Source organism: Camelina sativa, chromosome 12 (assembly GCF_030686135.1).
Source record: "Camelina sativa cultivar CO46 ecotype springtype chromosome 12, ASM3068613v1".
In the NCBI taxonomy this organism is placed as follows: domain Eukaryota; kingdom Viridiplantae; phylum Streptophyta; class Magnoliopsida; order Brassicales; family Brassicaceae; genus Camelina; species Camelina sativa.
Genome location: NC_141891.1, coordinates 4,033,737 through 4,056,387, shown reverse-complemented (window position 1 = coordinate 4,056,387; position 22,651 = coordinate 4,033,737). Strand labels below are relative to the sequence as shown.

The 22,651-nt window shown below is 34.2% G+C and overlaps 8 protein-coding genes across 9 annotated transcripts; all 8 read right to left on the bottom strand.

Moving 5' to 3' along the window:
• Nucleotides 1–171: 171 nt before the first annotated feature.
• On the bottom strand, nucleotides 172–3,740 carry LOC104730068 (protein PHOX4). 2 transcript variants are annotated; one of them, XM_087478352.1, is made up of 4 exons: nucleotides 3,540–3,740; nucleotides 1,184–3,423; nucleotides 826–1,053; nucleotides 172–501 (listed from the first exon to the last, which is right to left on the bottom strand). In XM_087478352.1, exons 2-3 carry the CDS (start codon nucleotides 3,399–3,401, stop codon nucleotides 890–892), a joined length of 2,382 nt encoding a protein of 793 aa, XP_087334478.1. In that variant the 5' UTR covers nucleotides 3,402–3,423; nucleotides 3,540–3,740; the 3' UTR covers nucleotides 172–501; nucleotides 826–889. The 2 variants fall into 2 exon arrangements, with proteins under 2 accessions (XP_087334478.1, XP_010447442.1); XM_010449140.3 differs by having other exon boundaries at nucleotides 1,184–3,740.
• A 1,446-nt stretch (nucleotides 3,741–5,186) lies between these two features.
• Nucleotides 5,187–6,101, bottom strand: LOC104730067 (uncharacterized). The gene is made up of 2 exons (XM_087479448.1): nucleotides 5,951–6,101; nucleotides 5,187–5,719 (listed from the first exon to the last, which is right to left on the bottom strand). The coding sequence occupies exons 1-2, from the start codon at nucleotides 6,006–6,008 to the stop codon at nucleotides 5,406–5,408; spliced, it is 372 nt and encodes a 123-aa protein (XP_087335574.1). The 5' UTR covers nucleotides 6,009–6,101; the 3' UTR covers nucleotides 5,187–5,405.
• Nucleotides 6,102–6,834: 733 nt separating this feature from the next.
• On the bottom strand, nucleotides 6,835–8,032 carry LOC104730066 (uncharacterized). Its single transcript, XM_010449138.2, has 2 exons — nucleotides 7,856–8,032; nucleotides 6,835–7,345 (listed from the first exon to the last, which is right to left on the bottom strand). The coding sequence occupies exons 1-2, from the start codon at nucleotides 7,911–7,913 to the stop codon at nucleotides 7,029–7,031; spliced, it is 375 nt and encodes a 124-aa protein (XP_010447440.1). The 5' UTR covers nucleotides 7,914–8,032; the 3' UTR covers nucleotides 6,835–7,028.
• Nucleotides 8,033–8,981: 949 nt separating this feature from the next.
• LOC104730064 (uncharacterized) lies at nucleotides 8,982–9,663 on the bottom strand. The gene is made up of 2 exons (XM_010449137.3): nucleotides 9,505–9,663; nucleotides 8,982–9,407 (listed from the first exon to the last, which is right to left on the bottom strand). Exons 1-2 carry the CDS (start codon nucleotides 9,563–9,565, stop codon nucleotides 9,010–9,012), a joined length of 459 nt encoding a protein of 152 aa, XP_010447439.2. The 5' UTR covers nucleotides 9,566–9,663; the 3' UTR covers nucleotides 8,982–9,009.
• Nucleotides 9,664–11,794: 2,131 nt separating this feature from the next.
• On the bottom strand, nucleotides 11,795–12,601 carry LOC104730063 (uncharacterized). The gene is made up of 2 exons (XM_010449136.3): nucleotides 12,441–12,601; nucleotides 11,795–12,249 (listed from the first exon to the last, which is right to left on the bottom strand). Exons 1-2 carry the CDS (start codon nucleotides 12,499–12,501, stop codon nucleotides 11,936–11,938), a joined length of 375 nt encoding a protein of 124 aa, XP_010447438.2. The 5' UTR covers nucleotides 12,502–12,601; the 3' UTR covers nucleotides 11,795–11,935.
• A 1,020-nt stretch (nucleotides 12,602–13,621) lies between these two features.
• LOC104730062 (hydroxyproline O-galactosyltransferase HPGT2) lies at nucleotides 13,622–16,495 on the bottom strand. Its single transcript, XM_087478351.1, has 12 exons — nucleotides 16,043–16,495; nucleotides 15,734–15,797; nucleotides 15,559–15,608; nucleotides 15,290–15,474; nucleotides 15,158–15,218; nucleotides 14,989–15,061; nucleotides 14,753–14,876; nucleotides 14,567–14,654; nucleotides 14,408–14,458; nucleotides 14,243–14,314; nucleotides 14,036–14,148; nucleotides 13,622–13,887 (listed from the first exon to the last, which is right to left on the bottom strand). Exons 1-12 carry the CDS (start codon nucleotides 16,177–16,179, stop codon nucleotides 13,865–13,867), a joined length of 1,041 nt encoding a protein of 346 aa, XP_087334477.1. The 5' UTR covers nucleotides 16,180–16,495; the 3' UTR covers nucleotides 13,622–13,864.
• LOC104730061 (ER membrane protein complex subunit 7 homolog) lies at nucleotides 16,486–19,252 on the bottom strand. The gene is made up of 7 exons (XM_010449134.3): nucleotides 19,012–19,252; nucleotides 18,636–18,682; nucleotides 17,792–17,891; nucleotides 17,516–17,579; nucleotides 17,304–17,420; nucleotides 17,091–17,199; nucleotides 16,486–16,897 (listed from the first exon to the last, which is right to left on the bottom strand). The coding sequence occupies exons 1-7, from the start codon at nucleotides 19,110–19,112 to the stop codon at nucleotides 16,812–16,814; spliced, it is 624 nt and encodes a 207-aa protein (XP_010447436.2). The 5' UTR covers nucleotides 19,113–19,252; the 3' UTR covers nucleotides 16,486–16,811.
• Nucleotides 19,253–19,513: 261 nt separating this feature from the next.
• LOC104730060 (putative transporter C405.03c) lies at nucleotides 19,514–22,198 on the bottom strand. Its single transcript, XM_010449133.3, has 8 exons — nucleotides 21,696–22,198; nucleotides 21,050–21,451; nucleotides 20,743–20,960; nucleotides 20,511–20,581; nucleotides 20,310–20,411; nucleotides 20,071–20,188; nucleotides 19,798–19,933; nucleotides 19,514–19,723 (listed from the first exon to the last, which is right to left on the bottom strand). The coding sequence occupies exons 1-8, from the start codon at nucleotides 21,774–21,776 to the stop codon at nucleotides 19,661–19,663; spliced, it is 1,191 nt and encodes a 396-aa protein (XP_010447435.1). The 5' UTR covers nucleotides 21,777–22,198; the 3' UTR covers nucleotides 19,514–19,660.
• Nucleotides 22,199–22,651: the final 453 nt, after the last annotated feature.

Here is a 22,651-nt window from a genome sequence, read left to right as displayed (position 1 = left end):
CCCCTCCTGAAATCAATATTTTGGTGAAACTAAAAGTCACGAAGTTAATCTAAGAGAGAGATGAATGCTGATGAAATAGTTGGTCTATTGAGTCTTACTTTAAGATTTAAAAAATGCTGTATGTCATAAAGAAATCACAATGAAGTCTGAATCTTTCAAGCGACGCAGATATTCACACAACAATCACAAATTAAATATAAACTAATCCAATTTAACAACAATAAATAACAAAAAATACAAGGCTATGGTATAAAACAAAACAAAGAAGAACAAATGACCAATATTTTGAATCAATTTGAAGAGAAGAGGATTAGCCCATCTAAACCTTCTTCTCTGGACTGAATCCCAATCAGTCTCAGCCACTGCATCAAAACCGCAGAGCCAAGAGTATATATATCCCCGTGGAAATCCCAAAAAAAATGTTCCTTTGGAAAAATGACAAAACCATACCAATAGAGAGGAGAAAAGAATGCACACCCCACTCCCAAACAAACAAAATGCCTGCAAATAGTATATACAAATGATTAGCTTCCCAGCAAATCAAGCCACAAAAACACTGGACAACTACAAAATTGTAAAGGATAAACTAAATTTATAAGTGAGATTCTAGGGAAATCTTTGAGACAGAGGCAAGCAATCTCATAAAAGGTTTTATTACCATTGTTTGAAGGCAATAAATCTTTAGATAAAATCCCCTAATTCATGCTCCATAACAAGAATGATTTGTCGATAGCATTCAACTAATGAAACACTAACAACCCAAGACAATCATTTAGACTGCCATATTTTCAGGATTTTGTAAAGCGGAAATGAGTTGCTACTTACCTAGTGATACACAAAATCTGATGGCATCTGATATTTTTATGTGTATATGAGAAGAATATTTTGGTCAAGCAGGCCCTGAAAATACATTCTCTAAGATATCATGCAGTTTTGGGGCACGTCTCCGGAACATTGGTTCTAGCCGGAAAGATGGAACACCCATCTGCCATCTCTTGGCATCATACATCTCATTCCATGCCTGTACTATTTCATCAATCTTGAACCCCATACCTGCGTTTGTTATAAGATTGTTATTATATATCACACCTCATATCAGCGCAGCAAAAAGTAAACTAACAGAGGACCATTACTGGACTGTAACTTCTCCAGAGTTTGGTATTTATGCCAAAAAATAGATTACCTTCAAGTGCACCCTCGCTTGAACAATGATTCTTAATCATCACAGCTATATCAGTTGCAGAAGCTCCAGCTAGTTCAAATTTCTCCACTGCAACCTCCAAACATTCATCCCAAGTTGGTAATCCGAGCTTGTACTCCACAATAGAGCGTTCATATAGCAGCGAACCCCACAAGAGGTTAATCTGAGAACTCATATTAGCTGCCTGCTCCACAGATTCTTCTTCTGAAGCTTCGCTAAATAATTCATCTAACTCCATCTTCTGCAACATGTTTTTATGTTTATCTAACTTGGAGATTCCATTTAGACGACGTTCTTCCATTTCTTCCCAAATCTGCATACCCCTCTCCATACTATCTTCAGCTTTGTTATAGAGCGTCAGGACCTCCTGGGAGGCCTCACTTTCTAAGTCTACCTTGCTTTTGAGTGCATGATACCAGCAAAGCTTTGCCTGCTCAAACTGCTCTTGCCCAAGTGCTAGAAGAGCTTCGTAAAAATCAGGTTTAACCTTAACCGCTTCTTCATATTTCTCTGCAGCTTTGTTGTACTCCTTCTTTGTCCACACAAATGCAGCCTCAACTGCTTCTATTATAGCTTCTCTCGAGGCATCCTCAGGAAAACAGACCTGCTTCCTTGCCTTTGACATGTGAACGTTACCCCAGTTAAACAAAGCTAGTGCACCCATTTCTTGGAACTTTTCAGCAGCGATTTCAAAGAGTCCTTGTGCATCTTCACCAGTGACAGCATCCTCCATTGCATCCGTATACAGCTTCATCCCAAGGTTATGAAGGTCCAAGTACGAATCAGAATCAAACCCAACATGGTTCTTGAACAACTGCGCAAACTGGTAAATCCAGTTCTCAAAGCACATAGATGCTTTGTCAGACCCCATGTATTCTCCGACACTTCCATTGTCCGCAAAGCTGCTCAACCTCTTGGAAACCTTGTCAGTTGATTCACTATTGTTCATGACGTCATAGGTTGGTTCTTGGTCGGGGTTAACTTCTGCTATATATAATCTAAGGGAGCCAAGTTTATCATGAGTAGAAGCAGCTAGTCTCAGCTCATCTGTTGTGGTAATGGTTACCAAATCACCTTCTGTATCCCTATATTTAATGAGGAAACCCCTAAGAGCAGGAAAGCGATCCCTGATTACGTCTCTTACAAGTCTAACACTAGAATCCAGCGGCAGTTGCGCCCACCTTATATCATCTCCATGTACCAGCTTGACAGTCCTAGTAACCGTTGCCTCTTCTTTTTTGTTTCCTCCGCCTTCAACAATCTCAGTGGCAATGACCTCTTTGTCCATGACAACAACCTTATCCTCCAGCTTCCTCTCTTCTCTAGCCTTATTACCACCACTTTTCTTTTTCTGTCCTTTATCACCCTTGAAACTTGTTTTCTTATCTTCTCTATTGCCACCAGTCTTTCCATCAATATCTAACTTATCGCTCTTTTCCTCCTTTGGCTTATTTCTGCTCTCAGCTTCGTTTGCCTTGTCAACAAGTTTTGGACTCTCAACCATGTCAACAAGCTTTGGACTATCAACCACACCTCTGTTGATCTTCAGTTCCTCATCCTTCCCACCACTCTTCTTCTTCTTCTTCTGATTCCTCAACCTCTCCTTAACAATCTTCTTCAAACGAGCAGCGCCAACAGGCTGAACATCAACAAAGCTCTTCTCCATTTCATCAACATCAACACCTTTATCCACCAAAACCTTCTTCACCCTATCAAAGATTTCATTTGCAGACACGTTTTCCGGCTCCATATTCAAAACAATACGAGCATCCCTAAACGCGTAATCCAACTTATTCAAAGCCTCGTAACACCGAGAACGCCTAAGTAAAGCCTTACTGTACCTAGGAGAAGCTTCCAAAGCCAAATTACATTCGCTAATCGCATTCGGATACTCACCTAATCCCATTTGCATATAACAAGAAGCCATGCTGGTTCTCAGATAAGCTACATCGATATGTTCTTTAGGCAAGAGCTTCAAGGCTTTGTCGAAACTCAACATGGCTCCTTCGTGGTCGCGTTTCTGGAACAGCTTGTTACCTTCTTCTTTGAGCTCAAGTGCTCTGCTAATGAAAATCTCCATATCTTCGTCAAAAGCCCTCGAAGTAGAACGATGGTAAGTCTTCCCAGACTTGCCTCCGCCGCCGCCGGAAGCATCTTTTGGCGTCTCTGGATTCTTCTTCTTTGCCGTTGGCTTTCCCATAAGTTAAAGGTGAGATTTTTATCTAAGAAATGAAATTGAAGTTGTAAAAATGATGAAGCAGAGGGAATGAAACAGAGGATTATTAATTTCGAAATTGTTGTTTGTATTTGACCGATCGGAGAAGAAACGTTTCCGTACACTAAATGGTTTGGTGGAAATGACAGAGAAGCACGACACGACTTTATCCTCCTCTGTAGCTGTAGGTGGAGGTGGAGGTGGAGTGAACCCTAATCCACAAATTAAATAATATTCTCTCTGTAAGGAAAAAAAATTAATTTAAAATATATATAGAGAAAAAAAAAAACAGAGATTGTTTGTTCAAATTAGCAAACATATATTTTGTATTCGGAAAGTCTTTGGTGTTTTTGTTTTGCTGGAAAGAGGGAATATTTTCTGACTTTTAAAAAAAATTAATTAATAATTAAAGAGAGTTTGCTTAGCTTGCTACATAAATTATTAGAGTTTTTTCCCCACAAACCAAATTATTAAAGTTTTGTTTTTTATTCCTAATTGTGGTGATTACGATTTGTAAAACATTATAATTGTTCTTTTGGTTTGACATCTGCAAAAACGAAATTCGAATTAAATCTTACTATATTAATTAAGAAGTACAAATATTAAATTAACCTTAAAATGTGTAAAAAATTACATTCAATTGCCATTACAAAAAATTAATTAAGCTTAATTAACTAATTTAAATAAATATAATTAAATTAAAAATAAAAAACACTCACATATAAAATATTAAAAAATCTAAAAAAATATTTTTTTCTCTCTAATAAATTATGGACAAAATTACTAATTGTTTTTTTTAAAACATATAAACCAGTCATAATTTTAAAACTAAGATTTTATATCCAAGTATACAATACAATTATTTTTGATAACTAAATTCGAAGATTTTGTTAAGATTTCAAATTATGATTCTCCTATCATCTTTATTTTATTTTATTTACAAATTGTTTAGAACATTCATATAATACTTATAATTAATAAAATGCATATTTTTTTTTTGCATATGTTGTGATTTGAATTTTTTAAAACGAAGATATATTACTCAATATATGAAAATGTGTGTTTTAATTTTCACATTGGCGGGTTGGTAAAACTAAATTTATATAGATGATAAATTAATAATTTTTATTTACTTACAATTATAATATTAAAATTACTATTTTATATTTCACAAAATATGATGCAAATACAACAAATAAACAATATAAAACTGTAATAATACGTCAAAAATAAAATACTATAATATTCTAAAATAATTAGTATTCAAATAGACTAATAGATTTACATAACAATTAAAAATAAATATTATCTCATACAAAATAATTAAAAAAACAATAATTTTTATTATTAGATTATAAACTTTTTGAAAAATATTGATCCGTGCTTTAAGCACGGGATATATCCTAGTACAGTATGATTTAGTAATGCAAATGCAATTGTAACGTAACTTTTTTAAAAAAAGAGTTTGATTGTGTCTTAATTGGTTAAAAACTTAAAAAGACAAAGCTGTAACTTCAGAGCAGAATTATTATTATTATTATTTTTTTTTTTTTTTGCATATATGTTCACCTTCACCGTTAAAAAGATTTTTACCGGCTTATGCACGATTTTTCGAACCAATTATTATGTTGGGCTTATTATAAGGCCTAAATTGCCCAAGGCCCAATACGGTTCAGAAGATGAAGTTTATTACGCCAATATGGATATGGTGATGATTATGATAGATGATAATGAAGGCGTAGAGGACGAAGAAATTAAATTGCAAAGAAAAAGGAAATGATATCAAACATTGTTTCTCTGAGGATGGATGCTTCATCTTCTAACTTTTATGTCTGTATCACAAAGCGAATCAGAACTCAGTTTCTTAGACAAAATAAGAAAACATATACGTTTACTTGATACACAAGAAACCAGATAATATAAATCCGAGTTTTGGAAGTGTTTATTTTTTTTATTTTTCTCTCATAAAGGAATGTAATTAGAAGCTTATCACTTGCAACTTGGGTCGACGGCGGAACCGACGGGTCTGAAGATGTAAGGCTCGCCGGCGTAAGTGAACTGAGCGGAGGCACCAGCTGGCAAAGCTTCCCCTTTAATCAGAAGACATGTCAATCCGCGTGAGAGCAGTAGCCATGGCTCCACAAGCTTCACCGGAGCAAACCCTGCGCAAGTCAGAGTCACGTGCTTCTGAAGACAATTGCACGTGTTGATTACCGACACTCTCCACTCCGGTTGTCCGGCGATTTCTCTTCCGGTCCTTACCGTTCCGATCTGGAGCTGTTTGTAACTGCAGCGGCACAGTCCTGTGGGTTATATAGTTTCAGTTGATGCGTCTTTCATTAGACTCTTCAAGATGTTTCATACACAATCCAAAAAATCGAAAAATCAAACCGATCGAGTCCTAATAAAATTGAATTTAGACATTCCAAGATGATGGCTGACAATGAGGTTTTATATTTATGTAACAAAAGGCATGACACTTCTTCTTGGATACATACAAAAACGTTGTTAGAGATTCGGATTAATTACATTACCTTGAGAGACCATAGAGAGAAGAAGAAAAACAACAAAATATTTAAGAGCAAGCGCCATTGTTATTTGTCTTTAGAGGTGGAGGAAGAGTAATGAACCGATCTAATTTATATTCATTGCATATGGTTTAATTCTCTCTTGCCTTTAATATAGGGATACGATTCTCTAGATTTCACAAGAATATATAAACAAAATATACTACTTAACAAAAGAAGAAACTATACAACAGTTTAAAAGAGGCATAATGAATCTATCAATTAATTATGTCTATTTGGATACTCTAAATTTTAGGAATGTTGAATGGAATTCAAAGATTTAAATGACTTTAAAAGTAAATTTTGGAGAATTAAGGTATCAAATTCAAATATAGTTGGTATTAGTCAAAATTTTACATATTTAAGAAAATTCATATTCAATGGTTTATAAATATTAAATTACATTTCTAAGAACAGCATATTTTCTTCCTAAACGAAATCCTAAATTCAATTCAATTCAATTCAATAAAAATGTTAGTTTACACAATCGGCCAACTGTTTTTGAAAGCATGCCTACCACAAGTATGAATTTGGCATTTTTCCTAAATTTAAATTTTGGTAAATAATTAGCCAAAACATTGAATTTTTGATGTGGCAATGGATCAAACCTTTGAGAATGAGTGTTCAATCGCAAGATTGAAGAATTATCATCGAAGAGATACATTAAAAATCTATATGTGACAATAGATGAGAATAAAAAGACGCAAGTGAGAGAGAGAAATATGATTAAGACCATGACGAAGGCGAAGGCGCAAACAAAGAAGTTGATCAAAGAGGTGACGTAGAAGAAGAGGACGCATGATATGATGATGAAGTTGAAGACAATAGAGAAAGATCAATAAGAAGAAGAAGAAGAGGAAATGATAACAGGCGTTATTTCTCTGTTGATCATATATATGCCAATTAGTCTTCTAACATTTCTGTATGTAACTCAAGTTTCACACAAGAAGTCATAACATCTTCGTCCTTGAGTCGCAAGAAATATATGATGATAACATTTCTACTAAATGTTTTTTTTTAATAAGAAGTTGTAACAGCGAAGAAATCAGTTCATGCAACTTGGGTCGACCGTGGAACCAACGGGTCTGAAGATGTAAGGCTGGCCGGCGTAAGCGAACTCAGCGGTTGCGCCAGCTGGCAAAGCTGCTCCTTTAATCAGAAGACACGTGTTTCCTTGTGGCTTAAGCAGCCATGGCTTGACAGGCTTCGCAGGAGCAAACCCTTCGCAAGACAGTGTCACCTGCTTCTGAAGACAATTACACGTGTTGGTTACCGTCACTTTCCATTCCGGTTGTCCAGCGATTTCTCTTCCGGTTCTCACCGCTCCGATCCGGAGCAAACCGAAAGTGCAGAGGCACAGTCCTGCCGGTTATTGTTTCATGCTCTCTTTTCATTAGTTTTGTAAATCAGGAAAATAATTAATTATAAAAAAAAATACAAAAACAAAGAAACCTTAGGATAATAATTGATGCATGGAGTCATGGACATATATTATAATGGTACTTTTTGGACAACAAGTCATAAGCATGATATTAAGAATGTTGAATCCTGTTTAAACTATATAGTAGCATCCCCAAAGGAAGAAAAAAACGACATGATCGAAGACCAAATCTACCAAAATAAACGTAACTGAGTTACTGAAATCGAACTAAAGATCGGAGGCCGTAAACGCTTTAGCTACAACGAATTAACCAAGTGAGATTCAATCTTAGTTCAGATTATATATATATATATTTCTATATGATCCAAAAAGCGAGAGATCAAAACCGACCAGTCCTAATTGAAACTGGATTAGACGAAACTCCAAGATGATGATTAAAGGCATGAAACTACATACGAAAAGGTTGTTCGAGATTCGATTGATTAATTTACCTTGAGAGAACATAGAGAGAACGAGAAAAACAACAAAACATTTACGGGCAAATACCATTGTCAATTTGTTGTTGCTTGTGTGTATGGAGAGAGAGAGAGAACGAGAGATGAGCGACTCCAATTTATATCCATCGCATATGTTTAATTCTCTGTTGCTGCCTTAAATTATGTAGATACGATGATGCTTGGTTTCATAAAACTAGTAGAGTAACATATTTTAGACGAAAAAAAATAAAAAGAAGAAAAAGTAAAGAAAGAAAATAATATACTATAATCAAGTAATTGTTTAAAGTTGTTAAATATAAATATATATATATATATATATATCATTAAGATGAGACTATCATTAATAGTTACTTTTAAAAAGTTTAGCCAATCATAAACTAAACTGCATAAAATAAAATATAAAATTAATCTAAAAGTTACATAGAAAGTTTGCAACATCTTATATTATGAAACAAAAATATTTCTCAAAACATCCTATATTATAAAACGGAGGGAGTAATATATACTGTAATAAGTTAATAATATAGTCTAAAATCAAATCCTAAATCTAAAAATGTTAAATTTGAATAATTTAAAACCCCAACTCCAAAAACATTAATTTTAAGTTTTAACACTTAATGTAAACGTTGAATCCAAAATAGTGTATTTATTATTTGTTTTATTAATTTGAACCGTTTTAAAAATTAATTTAATATTAATACATAGTACCTTTTCTCTAAGAATTCAGTTTCTTCTTAAATGAGTTTACACTATTGGACGGTGTTCCCCTCTCTTTGCTGACATGAAGATGATCAGTTACGACTTACGTCACGTAACGTTCGTGTTTTGCATTATTTTAATTTAGACTTGTAATTAAACAGCTTCTGAATTCTAAAGTTCATATCATGGCGAATGACCATTTAAACTATACTTCATGAGAAGCCAGTGGATCTTATCGCCTTTGAATCGATCAACTGAAACTCAAACCCTCTCGACTCTTCGTTTCTTCTCTAGGGTTTCAGTATTTTGTCTAGATCGTTTCATCTCCTAGTGGTTAGTATTCTTAACTCTCAAGGTTTATTACCCGGTTCTAATTCTTAGTTTCTCTTCGATCTCATGTAAATAATTAAATAGCAAACTGTTGTTTGAAAAGTCTTTATTGATCTCAATTACATATATGCCCAAGTAAGTAAAATAACATGAACTGAAGGCAAGACCGGATCAAACCGGGTAGAAAATATCAAGAGCAATAAAGAGCAAGCGATGCTGCCGGAGAGGATCTTGAGGTCGAAGCTTGTGTCCCATACGTACTTGAAACTGAAGTCATGGATCGCCGAGCCTCTGCTAAGGAGACAGGTATCACCGGATTTGGATACCACGGAATCGGGGATGGGAGTGACCGATTGGAAACCGACACATGACATCGTTGTGGTAACGAAAAAGCAGGGAGACGAATTCATCACTTTCACTTCCCACTCCGGTTTGTTCTTTACCATTTTTCCGGTCTTCGATTGTTTCACCGAAAGGCTCTTGAGAGAATAAAAATCACCAGCGTCCTCCCCATACGCTAATTATATTCCAAGGAAAAGACAAATTATTGTTTGATTAACAACACAAGATGAGAATAATATGAATACGATAATCGTGTTACACGATATACGTACCTTGGGTGACAAAAGCAAAGAAGAGAACGAGGCAAAGGAATTTGCAAGCCTTTGTTGCCATTGCCTGATCTTTGGATGATCTAGTAGAGATTTTAGAAAATGTAGTAATCAGTCAATATGAGTATCAAGTGTGATTCTAGTATTTATATAGGGAAGGGAAGGGAAGTAATAAGTAGGGAACCATTGGGTCTAATAAGATAAGAATCTATGAGAAATTGCCACTTGTTTGTTTTTACATATATTCTATCCTTAACATCAAATTATTTTATGTTAAGGATAGAAAAAAAAAATAATGCCTTTAAATTAAAATAAACATCAAATTATTTTATGAAAAAATTATTGATATATATGTTTTAATATGTTGCCTTTAAATAATATGTGTCATATTTTCTTTACTTAGTTTAACATCACATTATTATTTAATTTATTTATGATTCAAAGTGTGTAAATTGTATTTTTTTTTTCTGTTTATAAAGTTGATAATGTTTTCAGCTTATAATTAATTCCTGGACTGGTATGTTCAGACCGGTTTCTTCCTTTTTTCTACCAAGCTTCATGTTTTTCACCGTTTGACTGTTTTTAATATTTATTAGCATATTTGACCTGAATAACCCTCTAAACACTAAATTTATTAGCATATTTGACCTGAATAACCCTCTAAACACTAAATTTATTAGCATATTTGACCTACTTACTTCATATCCCCTTTTTAATAAAAGGGAAGCACAACATAGTTTTTGTAAATTTTATATTCTTAATAAATGCTTACAAATAGTTACAAATAGGTTATACAGTAAAACCTCTATAAATTAATAAGGTCGAGACCATGAAATTTTATTAATTTATAGAGGTTTTCATTTATCGATAAATTAATAATTATTAATTTATCGATAAATTAATATTTTATTAATTTATGAAGAGATTTTCTCATTTTCATATTTTTGAAAAACAATTATTACAAAATAAGATACTTTGTTATGATTTACATTTTTAAAGAATTTTCTTAATATATAATTATGGTTATCGTAATAGGATGAATGTCAATTGTTTACTAGATTATTTAGATAAAAATGATAAATGTTAGAAGTTTAGAAGAAATTGCTACTACTATCATCCATGGTAATGATAAAATCAAATAAGATATTGCGATACCTTTAGAACCCGTTAATAAAGAAGCAATTATCGCATCTAAGACTCTCCACAATTTTTGGATTTGAGAAGACAACAACTAAAAAGATGAGATGAGCTCTAACAAGAATGCAAATTCAAGAATAGGCAAACAAACATATTTCACTAAATTTATATATATATATATATATATTAGTTTATTTGATTATTAATTTATGATATTGATGGGACCATATTTTTACATAGGATTTCAAAAAAAATTATTATCTTATTATTTTATCGAAATGTATTATTTTTTACACCGGCCCAACTCGAGACCAGAAGAATTTATTAATTTATAGCGATTATTAATTTAAAGAGTATTAATTTATAGAGGTTCTACTGTAGATAGGTTATAGATTAATCTATATATTAATATTAATGGTTATACCTAAATATTAAGAATATTCTAAATTGATAATTGATATATTAATGGTAACAAATAAAATTATGGATATTCCAAACTATATTTTTGGAAGATTTTAGTCCTATATCACGTTATTTCAAAAGATTTTTAAACACAATATTACAAATTTATTTTCCACAGATTTTATCGATAGACCACAACGTTAACCAAAGATAGATTATGAAATTGATAGATTGATTGGTTACAAGTTAAATAGTGGGTTATAATATAGATTACTAAATAAAATTTAACCAGTGTTATAGCACATGTATTTATCTAGAATCATTAACAATATAAAACTTACAAAATAGATATTTTTTCAAACCTTCATATTTAGCATATGATTTTATTGCATAAAGTTTTATCCATAAAAACTTTTAAAAACAATAACATAGATTATATTTTATATAAAAAATACAATATAAATAAAATGAATTTCACAAAATAAAATTTAACCAGTGTTATAGCACGGGTACTTATCTAAAATCATTAACAAGATAAAACTTACAAAATGTGTATTTTTTTCAAGCCTTCATATTTAGCATATGATTTTATTGCATAATGTTTTATCCAAAAAAAACTTTTAAAAACAATAAAATAAATTCTATTTTATAAAAAAATACAATATAAAGAAAATGAATTTCAACTCGTACTTTAGCACGGGTCTTAATCTAATATCATAAAGTGAATTGAAAAATTAACAGAAAAGGTAAGCAATAGTATAAAAATGAGTATCTTTTATTAATCCTTAAACTAATGAATAGGACAAGAGTTAGGTAAGTATCATCAGTTTCATATGCCGAAGGAACAACAAAACAAACATGAACCAAACCGAAAAAGACGGGTAGAAATTAAATTTTAAGGGCAAACGATGACGCCGTCGATGACCTTGAGGTCGAAGCTGGTGTCCCATACGTATTTGAAAACGAAGTCCACGTGCGGGAAGATGAAATTACCGGCGTTGATGAGACAAATGTCGCCTGATTTCGACAACGACGAGGTAGGGACGGGTGTGACCGATTTGAAACCGACACATGACAACTTTGCGTACTGGAATTTGCACCTAATACAAGGGTTCCTTACTCTCACTTCCCACTCCGGTTTGTTCTCAATCATTTTTCCGGTCTTCGTTTGTTTCACTGATAGGTAATTTAGATGACAGTCTCCATACCCTTCCAAATTTCCCAAGTATAAACAAAGTTATATATTAATTTCCTTTATGTAATAACACATATAAATTTTCTTTTTAATTACATAATATATATAACGAATTTGATACTAAGACGTACGACACTGACTATACGACATTTGAGAAAATGAGAACTATAATATGTGTTTGTATGAATAGTGTATATAAATATACCTTGGTTGATGAATGCGAAGACTAGAACAAGGCAAAGGAGTTTGCAAGCGTTTGATGCCATTGTTTGGCCTTTGGAGTTTTTTTTTTCTTTTTTTCTGAAAGAATTTTGGAAAACGTAGTAACTATGAGTATTGTGGTGGGTGTTCAAATGTGATGTTCGTTTTTTTTTTATAGTGAGGCGTTGGTGTTAATTAATATATTACAATTTTTGTTTTTGGATAGTCATGACTTTAATTGACTTGTTGCAATTTAGTCATAACTTATGGTATGGAAATAGAAAACCTATGGTATGGAAACTAATAATTTTGTTTAAAGGTTTATTCAATTATTAGGGTAAAGTTATTGCCTTTGTTTTGTTAAAAGGTTGAAGCTAATTCTTTGACCGCTATGTTTATTTGAGTCCAAACTATTTTGGTAGGATTCTGAATTTGAGAACACAATGAACTTAATGGGGTCAACGGAAAAGAATTTAAGTATGGACTTCAATGACGAATTTAAATTTTTGTAAAATACTTCAGAAGTCAAACAACCCTTCTTTTAGGTTAATATTCAAATCAACTGAAGCTCTTTTATTATCAAAATCAAAACTAATAAAACCTAATGTTTTTTTTTTTCTTTGGTCTTAGTGTCTTACAATATATGTATATCTATCTAGTAACCAGTCTAGAGTGTTTATAAGCTTAAATCGAACAGTTTCTTTTGTCACACACATTTTTCATAAACATCACCACAAATGCAAACTTCAAGTTCGATCATGAAACCTTGAAGGTGCATAAAACACGTCATACCACAACCGATTTAACTAAAATAAATCTCTACCGATTCAAGCAGTGTGTTGAACTTCTTCGGTTATTTTAAACCAGTTGAATAATATTTAACCAATAATAATGCACGTTGTCAAACTATTATTCGAACATGAACGTGTGTTTCACTTTAAATTTTATTGTCATGTTTAGAATTTTATAATACAGTTACATCAATTAAATAATTCTACCATGGATTTTTATTTACACTATAAAATTCATTAATACATTAAAAAAAATTCGAAGTATGATATTTTTCTGTTAAAATTTGAATTATATTGTCATTTACATCTAAACTATTATTACTACTTTGATATTATTAACCAGAAAAAAAAAAAAAAAGTCTTCTTAGAGATTGAGCTAAAATGGACGGAGAAATGATAAACAACGGAAAATTATACTTCATTCACAAATCACAACTATACCATTTCCCCATTTTCTTACTCCAAAGCTCAAGGGATGTGTCCTAATCACAAACTGTAACAAATGGCCTAATCATACTCTCATTCTAACAAAATGAATTATAAAATTTGTATCGGGTCCAAGAATTTGCTTCAAAGAGGATCGAAGCACCATGAATGCAATGAGAAACCGTCCTGTCTTTGCTCGGGGACAAGAGGATCATGCCATTGAACATACTTTTTCTGCAAAATAAACAGATTTACATTGGTTGTAAATTTAACAAGCTGCTGCTACGACGAAATGATTTCTGGTCTAACATCACAAAACAAAACCTAAACATTCTTCAGTTAATCATGAGAATAATTTTTTGTGAGAGAGTAGTATTCACACCTTGTCTTGTGCTGCTGCAGCAAAGGCGATTGTCGTCTATATATGTTGCCTGGACGCCAATCATCCATGATCCAATGGTGGTATCATCAAACGCATATGTCTTCAACAATCCACTACATTTATATGTACACCGGGTTTATGAACTTAGGTTTGTGTGACATATACTCTTTGTGAGACTAAATCTTCTACCAAAATGTGAAACCTCACCTGTTTATATTGATATACTGAGCCAGATTTTTGGAGAGTATTACAAGCGAACCAGTTGCATGACGGAAGTACCTATATAGACCGAATAAACAAATTGAGTACACACAACACAGGTCACGAGGGCTTAACATAAACTAGAAGACTTCTGAGGTACAAGACACTTACGATTTGTCATCCCCAAATTTCCACCACTCAGGCTCATACCATTGACTTCCCCTGTATACCACCACGAAACCAACCATACAATATGAGAATGAGAATGTTAATTGTCACAGCTCAGAAGTCTCAATTATGTGAACTGTAGATAGTAGAGAATATACGAACTCTTCAGTAATCACATCTCCAGACTTCATGCACCCAATGTAAGCACCATCTTGACCACGGCGGGTTTCAAGAAGCCCAATCATCCCCTCTGTTAGATGGAAAACATGTCACTCAGAGACATCGTTGTTATCCTGATTGGACCACACATAGCTTCGCGAGACAAATACATGAAAGAGAAAGTATTACCAAGATCTAGGTCCACGTTGTCATCAACTTTGACATAAAACTCTGCATCCCAATTCTGAACAGCAGCACTGTAGAAGAACTTCACTTTCTTTGGTAACTCTTCTTGGGCTTCCTCGTGATTCTCCTAATAATCCATCATATTTCGAGAAAAATATAAGATTGGAAGCCACATCAGTGAAAATATATTCAAATAAGCAGGCAACAAAAAGAAGCAAAAGAGTGTTATCGTTACTTACAAGAATCAAAAAGTCTTTAGTTGCACGATTTTCTTCGTCAATTTTCCTATCTAGGCTATCACCTCGGTTAGCACTGGCAATTTATAAAGCATTAACATTAGACCGTGAACAACTTTGCAATTGAAAACAAAAAATCTAAAGAAATGAAGACTAAAGTGAGTAGGAAAACCTCCGACCAATCACAAAGCGTATGACAACTCCTCTTTCCTCAAGTTTTTTCAGAGCATCATCTAAAGAGAAGAAAGTTTCATAAGAGAAAACTTAGTTATTGTACCAAAACAAAGCAGGTGATAAATTCTACCTCGTGGCATCCAAGAGCTTCTAAACTTATTGCGCTTCAAATGACTTCCAAAGCCTGTGTAAACTCCAATAACAGCAAGCATCTTCTTCCCTGAAGAAGAAACACTTTTCTGATTTTTAAGATAGCCTTGACTCTTTGCCTGTGCCAACTCCATTTCAGTTTCAACAATTCTCCTTTCAAGATCTCTATTAAACAGTTACATTTTGTGTTAGTCAGTACATGCAGAAGAGAAACGAACATACAATCAGAAAGAAAAAAATTCAACTTACTTGCATCCAAGGACCGCAAGCTTGTCCTCCACCGTAAGAACCTTAGGCCTCTATACTCCACAAAGAACATGATCAACATTAAAGAAAAAAATATTTAAATTAGTGAAAATGACTCGTCTCAAGGGATACTAGTTTCTAACTTTCTAATTCAAAAGAAGCATAAGGAATGACCAACCTGATCATAGTTATTCTTAAGCACAGTATTGAGTGCTGCTCTGTACTGCGCATCTTGCCATAACCTAAACGTACGAAACAAACACCATAATAGAGATCAGAATCAACTGATACCGATTCAGGGTATGAATCTGCGAGATCTATAAATCTATATAACAACAACGAACGAAAACAGTGTTTCTATCACGATGACGATTCTTAAAACTCTAATAATTCGATTCCGTGATGCAATTCGAAGAACAAATCTAGAATCACTGAGTTTTTTTATCACTCCCGAGAAATAAATCAATCGGAAAAAAACGCGACGTACCGGCCAGCGACGTAGAGCCAAGCAAGGCAAGAGAAGAAGGCTAAGATGAGAGAGGGCTTGGAGTTATTCTGAGACTTGGACGACCTACCTCGCCGGTCTGATTTAGCTGAGACCGTCGTTGGTAAGCTCTCCATCATCTCAAATCCACGACGAGAGGGAGAGAGACAAAATTCTCAGATTCGAAATCGAGAAACTGAACAAGGAAAGCTAATAGATAATAATGTAAGCTTTGGATTTATGTTTCCTTGTTCGTATTACTTTTTTGGATTTTCTTTAACTGTTTTTTTCTGTTTGGCGAAGGAACCGTTTCTTTGTGGTCGTCGGCGATCATCATTACGATCTGAGGTGACAAGAAAACAAGTTTTGAACACTCTGCTCCACTCAGCGGGTTACGATCATCACAATAAACAACTCTAACATACATCGGAAGTTTTATAAAAAAATTGTGGAAACATGTAATTTTTTATTTCTGATAACTTGATAAGGATTCGTGTAATGGACTTAAAACATTCTAAACCAAAAATAATAGAAGAGAGCAATTCATTCAACATGAATACAAAGACAAAAAAAATCAATGCACACACTTAAGGTCAGTTTCCAACAGTGTCTCTACACTAACCAATCTTGTAAACCCAATGTTAGATCGCTTTAAGGAATTTGCTGTCGCTAATTTCTTCGAAGCTTATCCTTGAAACTGTTTAACAGTTTTTACAAGTTAAAAAGCACTGTGTCTTGGGACTGTTGGTTAACGCTGCTGAAGAAAGAACTATTAGCGGCTAGCTGGCAACAAGCTAGTAAGTGAAGGCACTCCTTGGCTTCTCATCTGCTCTTGTGCGCTCTTCATTTCCTCTGGATCTGTTTATCACACATACCAACAATTAGGTTCAGTAAAGGTTTAAAGAGCTCTAAGAGATTAGGTACACTGTGAACTGCTTATGTTTGTTACTATCGCAATTGATTGCTACTAAACAGAGCAAGATCCACAAACCGGTTTAATGATTGCAAATTATCAATACATGGATACAAGTGAAGGGTTAGAGAAGTGTACCTATGTTTTCCATCAACTTGGGCATTAAGAACACAACAATGACCATGAATCCCACCATAAGACCCATTGGACTTTTCGCAATTGCCATAACGTTGAAAGGCTCTCGCATCTGTGCAAATAGTACATGATCGATCAGAAAGCAGGAGAAAGAAGCATATATAGCTAAAACTAAGCAGCTACAAACAAGAAGAAGACACAGTATGAAGTATTCACCTCGTAGTATTGCTCTGGTCGCAGTGGCTCCAGAACCAGCTCAGTAAGACTCCTCCTGGTTTCTGTTAGTGTTGCTTGAACTTTGCCATGATGTCGAGCACTAACATCAACTCGCACCTAATTTAAATCATTGATTGACAAATGAGAATTGAGTTCTTTAAAAAAGATGTCGTTCAGGAAATCATAGAATATTGCAACTAAAAAAATCTTACTGGAGAAAAGAAGTAGCCCATTGCATAAACTTCAATCAGATGAGTCCCAGCTGGCACTTTGCGGCTTTGAAATTAGATAAGTAAAGGAAAAAGAAACTCTTGTTTTCACAACACAATACAGTATCAAGTTTTCTCAATCTACATCTAGCAACATTAACACCAAAAGCTACAGAAAACGTATATGAAAGATGTCTAAGGAACCAAATAGTAGATGTCATGAGTAAATAACCTAACATACTACAGGAAATATAATTTGAAGAAAGAAAAATAGGATACAATGTGAAGTATCCATCGGGCCTGAGGAAAGTAACATTCTGTCCACCATTGAGTATAACTTTGATATTTGAGAATTTTGCTGCATGACCAATCACAGTGCCTGCCATAATAACTTCAACATTAGATTGCAAAAAAAGAGAGTAGTGAGGCAATTACATAATGGAAACGAGATGGAGTTTAAAGTATCATGTAGTTAGAACTTTAGAATAATAGGAAGCACTCAAAGACAATAATGACAGAAACTACATTGTCGAAAAAACAGTACTCAAACTATCAACGCATAAATTGCCTATAATCCTTAAGCACTAGAAACAATGATGATATTCCAAAAACACTATTGAAAATAACAAATGTACATGCTCATATTCATAAGTAAACACTACTCTCAAGCCAGTCTACTTGGCGTACTACATAGCAAGTTCCTACATTGAAAACTCCGTAATGGAATTGAAAGGTATAGAGGGAAATATGCATACAGAGTTAATATATATCTACCCTAGTTTCTCACTTGTTGACACTATATAAAGCCACGGATATACATCAGAATCGTAAGACCAATTACACAAAGCAAACACACACATAATACCACAGTGGAAGCTGCAAAACAGATAGGCGTAATAACAGCTACTGATCTGCTATTTAGACTCACAGATTCGTTAAAAGAAATAAGTTGTAGATAGGAGGATTTTTTTCTTTGAACAATGCCATGAAACGGGGGGATTAGAAAATCAGATAAATGACAGATAAACCCCCAAAAAATAGCAAATTGAGTAAATCTCAACTGAGTTATTGAAGAATAACTACAAGGCAAAGGAAGAAAAAGTAAAAAAAGGCAGAAACTTACTTGCTGGGATCCTTACTCTACCCGTGATCGTGTAGCTATCCTCAGACCTGTATGAAAAGGAAAGAATGAATTGAACAGCTGAATTCAAAGACAGCAAAAAGCTGGTAAATTTACTAATATCCTTAGATGTATTTAATTCATCAAGCAAGTAGATCAAATTGAAAATCAAAGTTGCAAAAATCATCAACCCCAAAAGCTTAAAGACGGTATCACGATCACTAAACCACAAATTAAGAGGCTAATGCTAAAAGGATATAGAAGCAGCTACTAAAGCAGGAAAAGAAACATTAAAAGCTCTCTATCATCAGCTGTAACGCAGGTAAAAAAAATAAAAATAAAATTAGATGATTTGTGGAGATGGATGAAGATTAATTACCCAGATGAGATCGGAAGATTGGAAACAAAGAAGCAGAAGAAGAGAGAAATATGGCAGACGAACAAAGCGAGAAGGGAAGTGGATCTAAGAATCGGCGCCATGGTCGTCGTCCGCAGATCGTCCAAATCCAAACACGACCAGTTTTGTTTTTTATAATCTCGTCCGATTTCAGGAAAGAAGAGAACAAAACAGAACAATAATGCGAACTAAACCTTCTGACACTACAAGAAGGTTTCCGCTTAACCAAACGTTAAATTGTGATTGGTCCTTTGTAAATTGTGGTTAACCTAACAAACCGGGTTTTATAATTTATAACTTCCAATTTAATAAGTACAATCAATAGTGTTTATTGAAGGTCTTTCGATCATGGGAATTGGTTAGTTTTGATATCTAAGAGCGAGTTGAATCATATTTTTCATTCTTTCAGCTCTCTCTGATCAAAATCGTTGTTTGAAAGTGCAAAAAACTGTCTATTTCACTTGGGAATCAAAAACGTTGGGGGTAATGATCTAATCACATTCTTATCTTTCATTTATTAAACAGGGGAAATCCCCTTTTAGCTTTCAATTCACAACCAAGAATCTATGACACATTTCTACCCACAAATACCACACAAAAAAAGAGGAAAAATGAACAAAGAATCATCCTGCTACAAACCAAGCTTCTTTGAGAACAAGTCCGATATGTTAGCTATTACGAATCCAGCAAACACCTGAAAACAAAAACACAAACGTTTTAATTCTTGAGCATCAGGAAATTATTCATAGAATATGAGTTTTTAGTTACCTGAGTAGAGCCAAGAATGTATATGGCGGAATAATGACGACCGTGAATCATCATGTCAGCAACCATTGCAAGCGGAATTGTGAGAGACATGCCCAGTGTTGCTACCAGTGGAGTCGTCCACACCACAGAAAGTGCCCTTTTGATTACAAAAAGTACGAAAACAGATAAGTAATTCTCTAAACATGTACTCACCTCTTTCTAGGAGCTAGCCTATCAATAAACTAGAGAGATTTGTAAGTATCAAGCTGACAACATAGAAACATTGAAACGTACCAAAAATAGTCAGAGAGGACACTTCCAACAAAACCGTTGGCTAAGACAACTTCATCAACTTTTACAGAGTGTGGTATCGTAAACTTGGGTTCGATCCCTAGTGCTGTCAATGGCCACACTGAAACAAACAACCAAAAAACACAAACTTTTGATTAAGACACAAACGATTCCCTGTCTCATATGTTATGTTTCGGATGATGCACTTGCAAAATTGAATAATATGGAAGATATTAGTATACCAAGCCACCAGAGAGCAACAAGTGTGAATAATCCAATGTATCCAAACAGCTTTTGCACATCAACCCCTTCTCCTTCTTCACCGGCAAACTTCTTAAGAAGCACTGTATTGTCAATAACAGAAGGGTGGTCACGAGGTTATCCTACCCAACACACCAAATCTATTAACCATTAAAGGATCATGTACAAAAACATTTTCTAACCTGTAAATAGTCCATAAGAGACTGCAGAGAGAAGCCCAAAAAGATCTCCCATAAGGGAACGTTGCCCGTTGCTAAACACAAATATCAACTGTACGTTAAAAGAATATGGTTGATGAATTTGGACAACTCATGTAATCAAATGAGACAATTTTGAGCTATCAATTCAGAACACAGTCCAGGGTCAGCTTTTAAATTGAGATGCATGGTGAAAGAGTTAGGATGGGAAACTTACAGTGACGAATTTAACTGAGAATCATCAGCAGCCCAAGTTTTCCCAAGCGTCGTCATGACCACACCGGCCATGCTGACAAATACAGCAACTACTTTCGACAGGTTCAAATTATCTTGCCCCAAAAAGACACCAATGAATAGAGTAAACAGTCCCGAGGTTGAAGACAATACAGTAGTGCTTGCCACACTCGTACGTGCCAGAGCAGCATTGGACAGATACTGTATCATCAAAAATAGCAAACAGATATCATTACCAAAGATCATCACCATCAAAACAATAGACACAGCATAGGGAAAAAAAAACACACCTCTGTTACAAACCAAATTGGTGCGAGGTAAAGCCCATACATTGCAATCTGCTTAGTAGTGATAGCTTTCCCATGTTTCAGAGTCTGCACTTCATCTTTACCTCTACCACCGATCAACGGCCTCTCATCTTCTTCATGTGAGGAAAGGTGTTCCTCACTATCTTTCTTAGTCATAGTCCCTTGAAGTCCCATTTCAATGATTTTGTGCCTCAAAGGAGAACCAAGCTCAACAGAAGAAGACCCGTCGGTCAAAGAAGGAACTTTATTATTGGTTTTGGAAGAACGTCGATCTAAATACCGACAAAACCAGTCTTTGAGGAATGCAATGGGAAGGTAAACAATCATAAGAGAAGCTCCAAGGTATGTGACTGCAAATGGCTGCTTATAGGCTGTAAAGATATCCTGGTCAAAATTGAAGTCAAAAATCATTCAATAAATTATCCCAAAGCTGACACATTTTTAAAACAGAGATCTGAATTTGCATTATGCGTATGGTTCATCTATTCTTAATATAGAATCAAACTCTCAAACCACCAATTTTGAAGCTCGAAGAACCATACGCAATTGGATCCAAACACTCACAACCTCAAAAGAATCAAACTTTAAAACGAAAAAAGGGGAAATTTAAAGAGGTTAAACATTTGACCTGAGTAACTTCAGCAGAGGTGACCCATATGATAACAACAGTGCCAATCAAGAACAGACCAGCTTTGTATCTCCAACCCATCAAAAAAGGATGTAAATTGAAACCCAGAAACGAAGAAGATCCAGGTGTTTGAGTGGATCAATACGAAGAGATCTGCTCTTTTAGATTATTTGACTTCAAAACTGATGACGAGGGATGAAGGGAGATTGGATTAGAAGAGGCAGAGGAGGATGTGAATCGAAGAAGGCGGTGGAGTGAAGAAGACAAAAAGGGGAAATCCAGAGACGACGAGAAAATTGACCATCTCTGAAGAAATATATTAAATCGGAAGGGAAGGAAGAAGAAGAAGAGTAACCGCGAGGGAAGGAAGGGGAAAGCGTTAGACAAGGAAAAAAACATAACACATTTATTATTTTATTTTATTTTTATTATTTTGTGTAAGAAAAAGCTAAATTCACGTTTATACAAAATTATTTTTGTAAAGAGTTTAATTGGTTTTGTCCAAAATAAAAAGTAAAGACTTTAATTGGACTGTATAATTTTTGGAGGCGTGATCTAGCCGTCTTTTTTTTTCCTGTTTTGTAACGATATCTAAACCGTAAAGTGTACGTATTATATAACCGACCGTTCAAAAAAAATTGTAATAATATGTCATATATATCGGGGATAAATTCCATGTTTTAATTAGTAAATACATTATTCAAACAACATGTTGTTCAAGTTCAACCAAAAATGATAAATGCAAATTATTTGTTTTGTGTAATAAAAATTAAAAACTTACATTATTCTAAGATATATAATTCCCCACGCATATATCTATTCTATAAGTTATTTATTTTGCTACTATTAGGTGGCATGACAAGATGTCAAGTTGGTGAGCGAGGTGCGTCAGGCCTTAACTCATACCTATATTTTATTTTATCTTTTTCTCCTCCTGTCTTTCTTTTCTAATAATT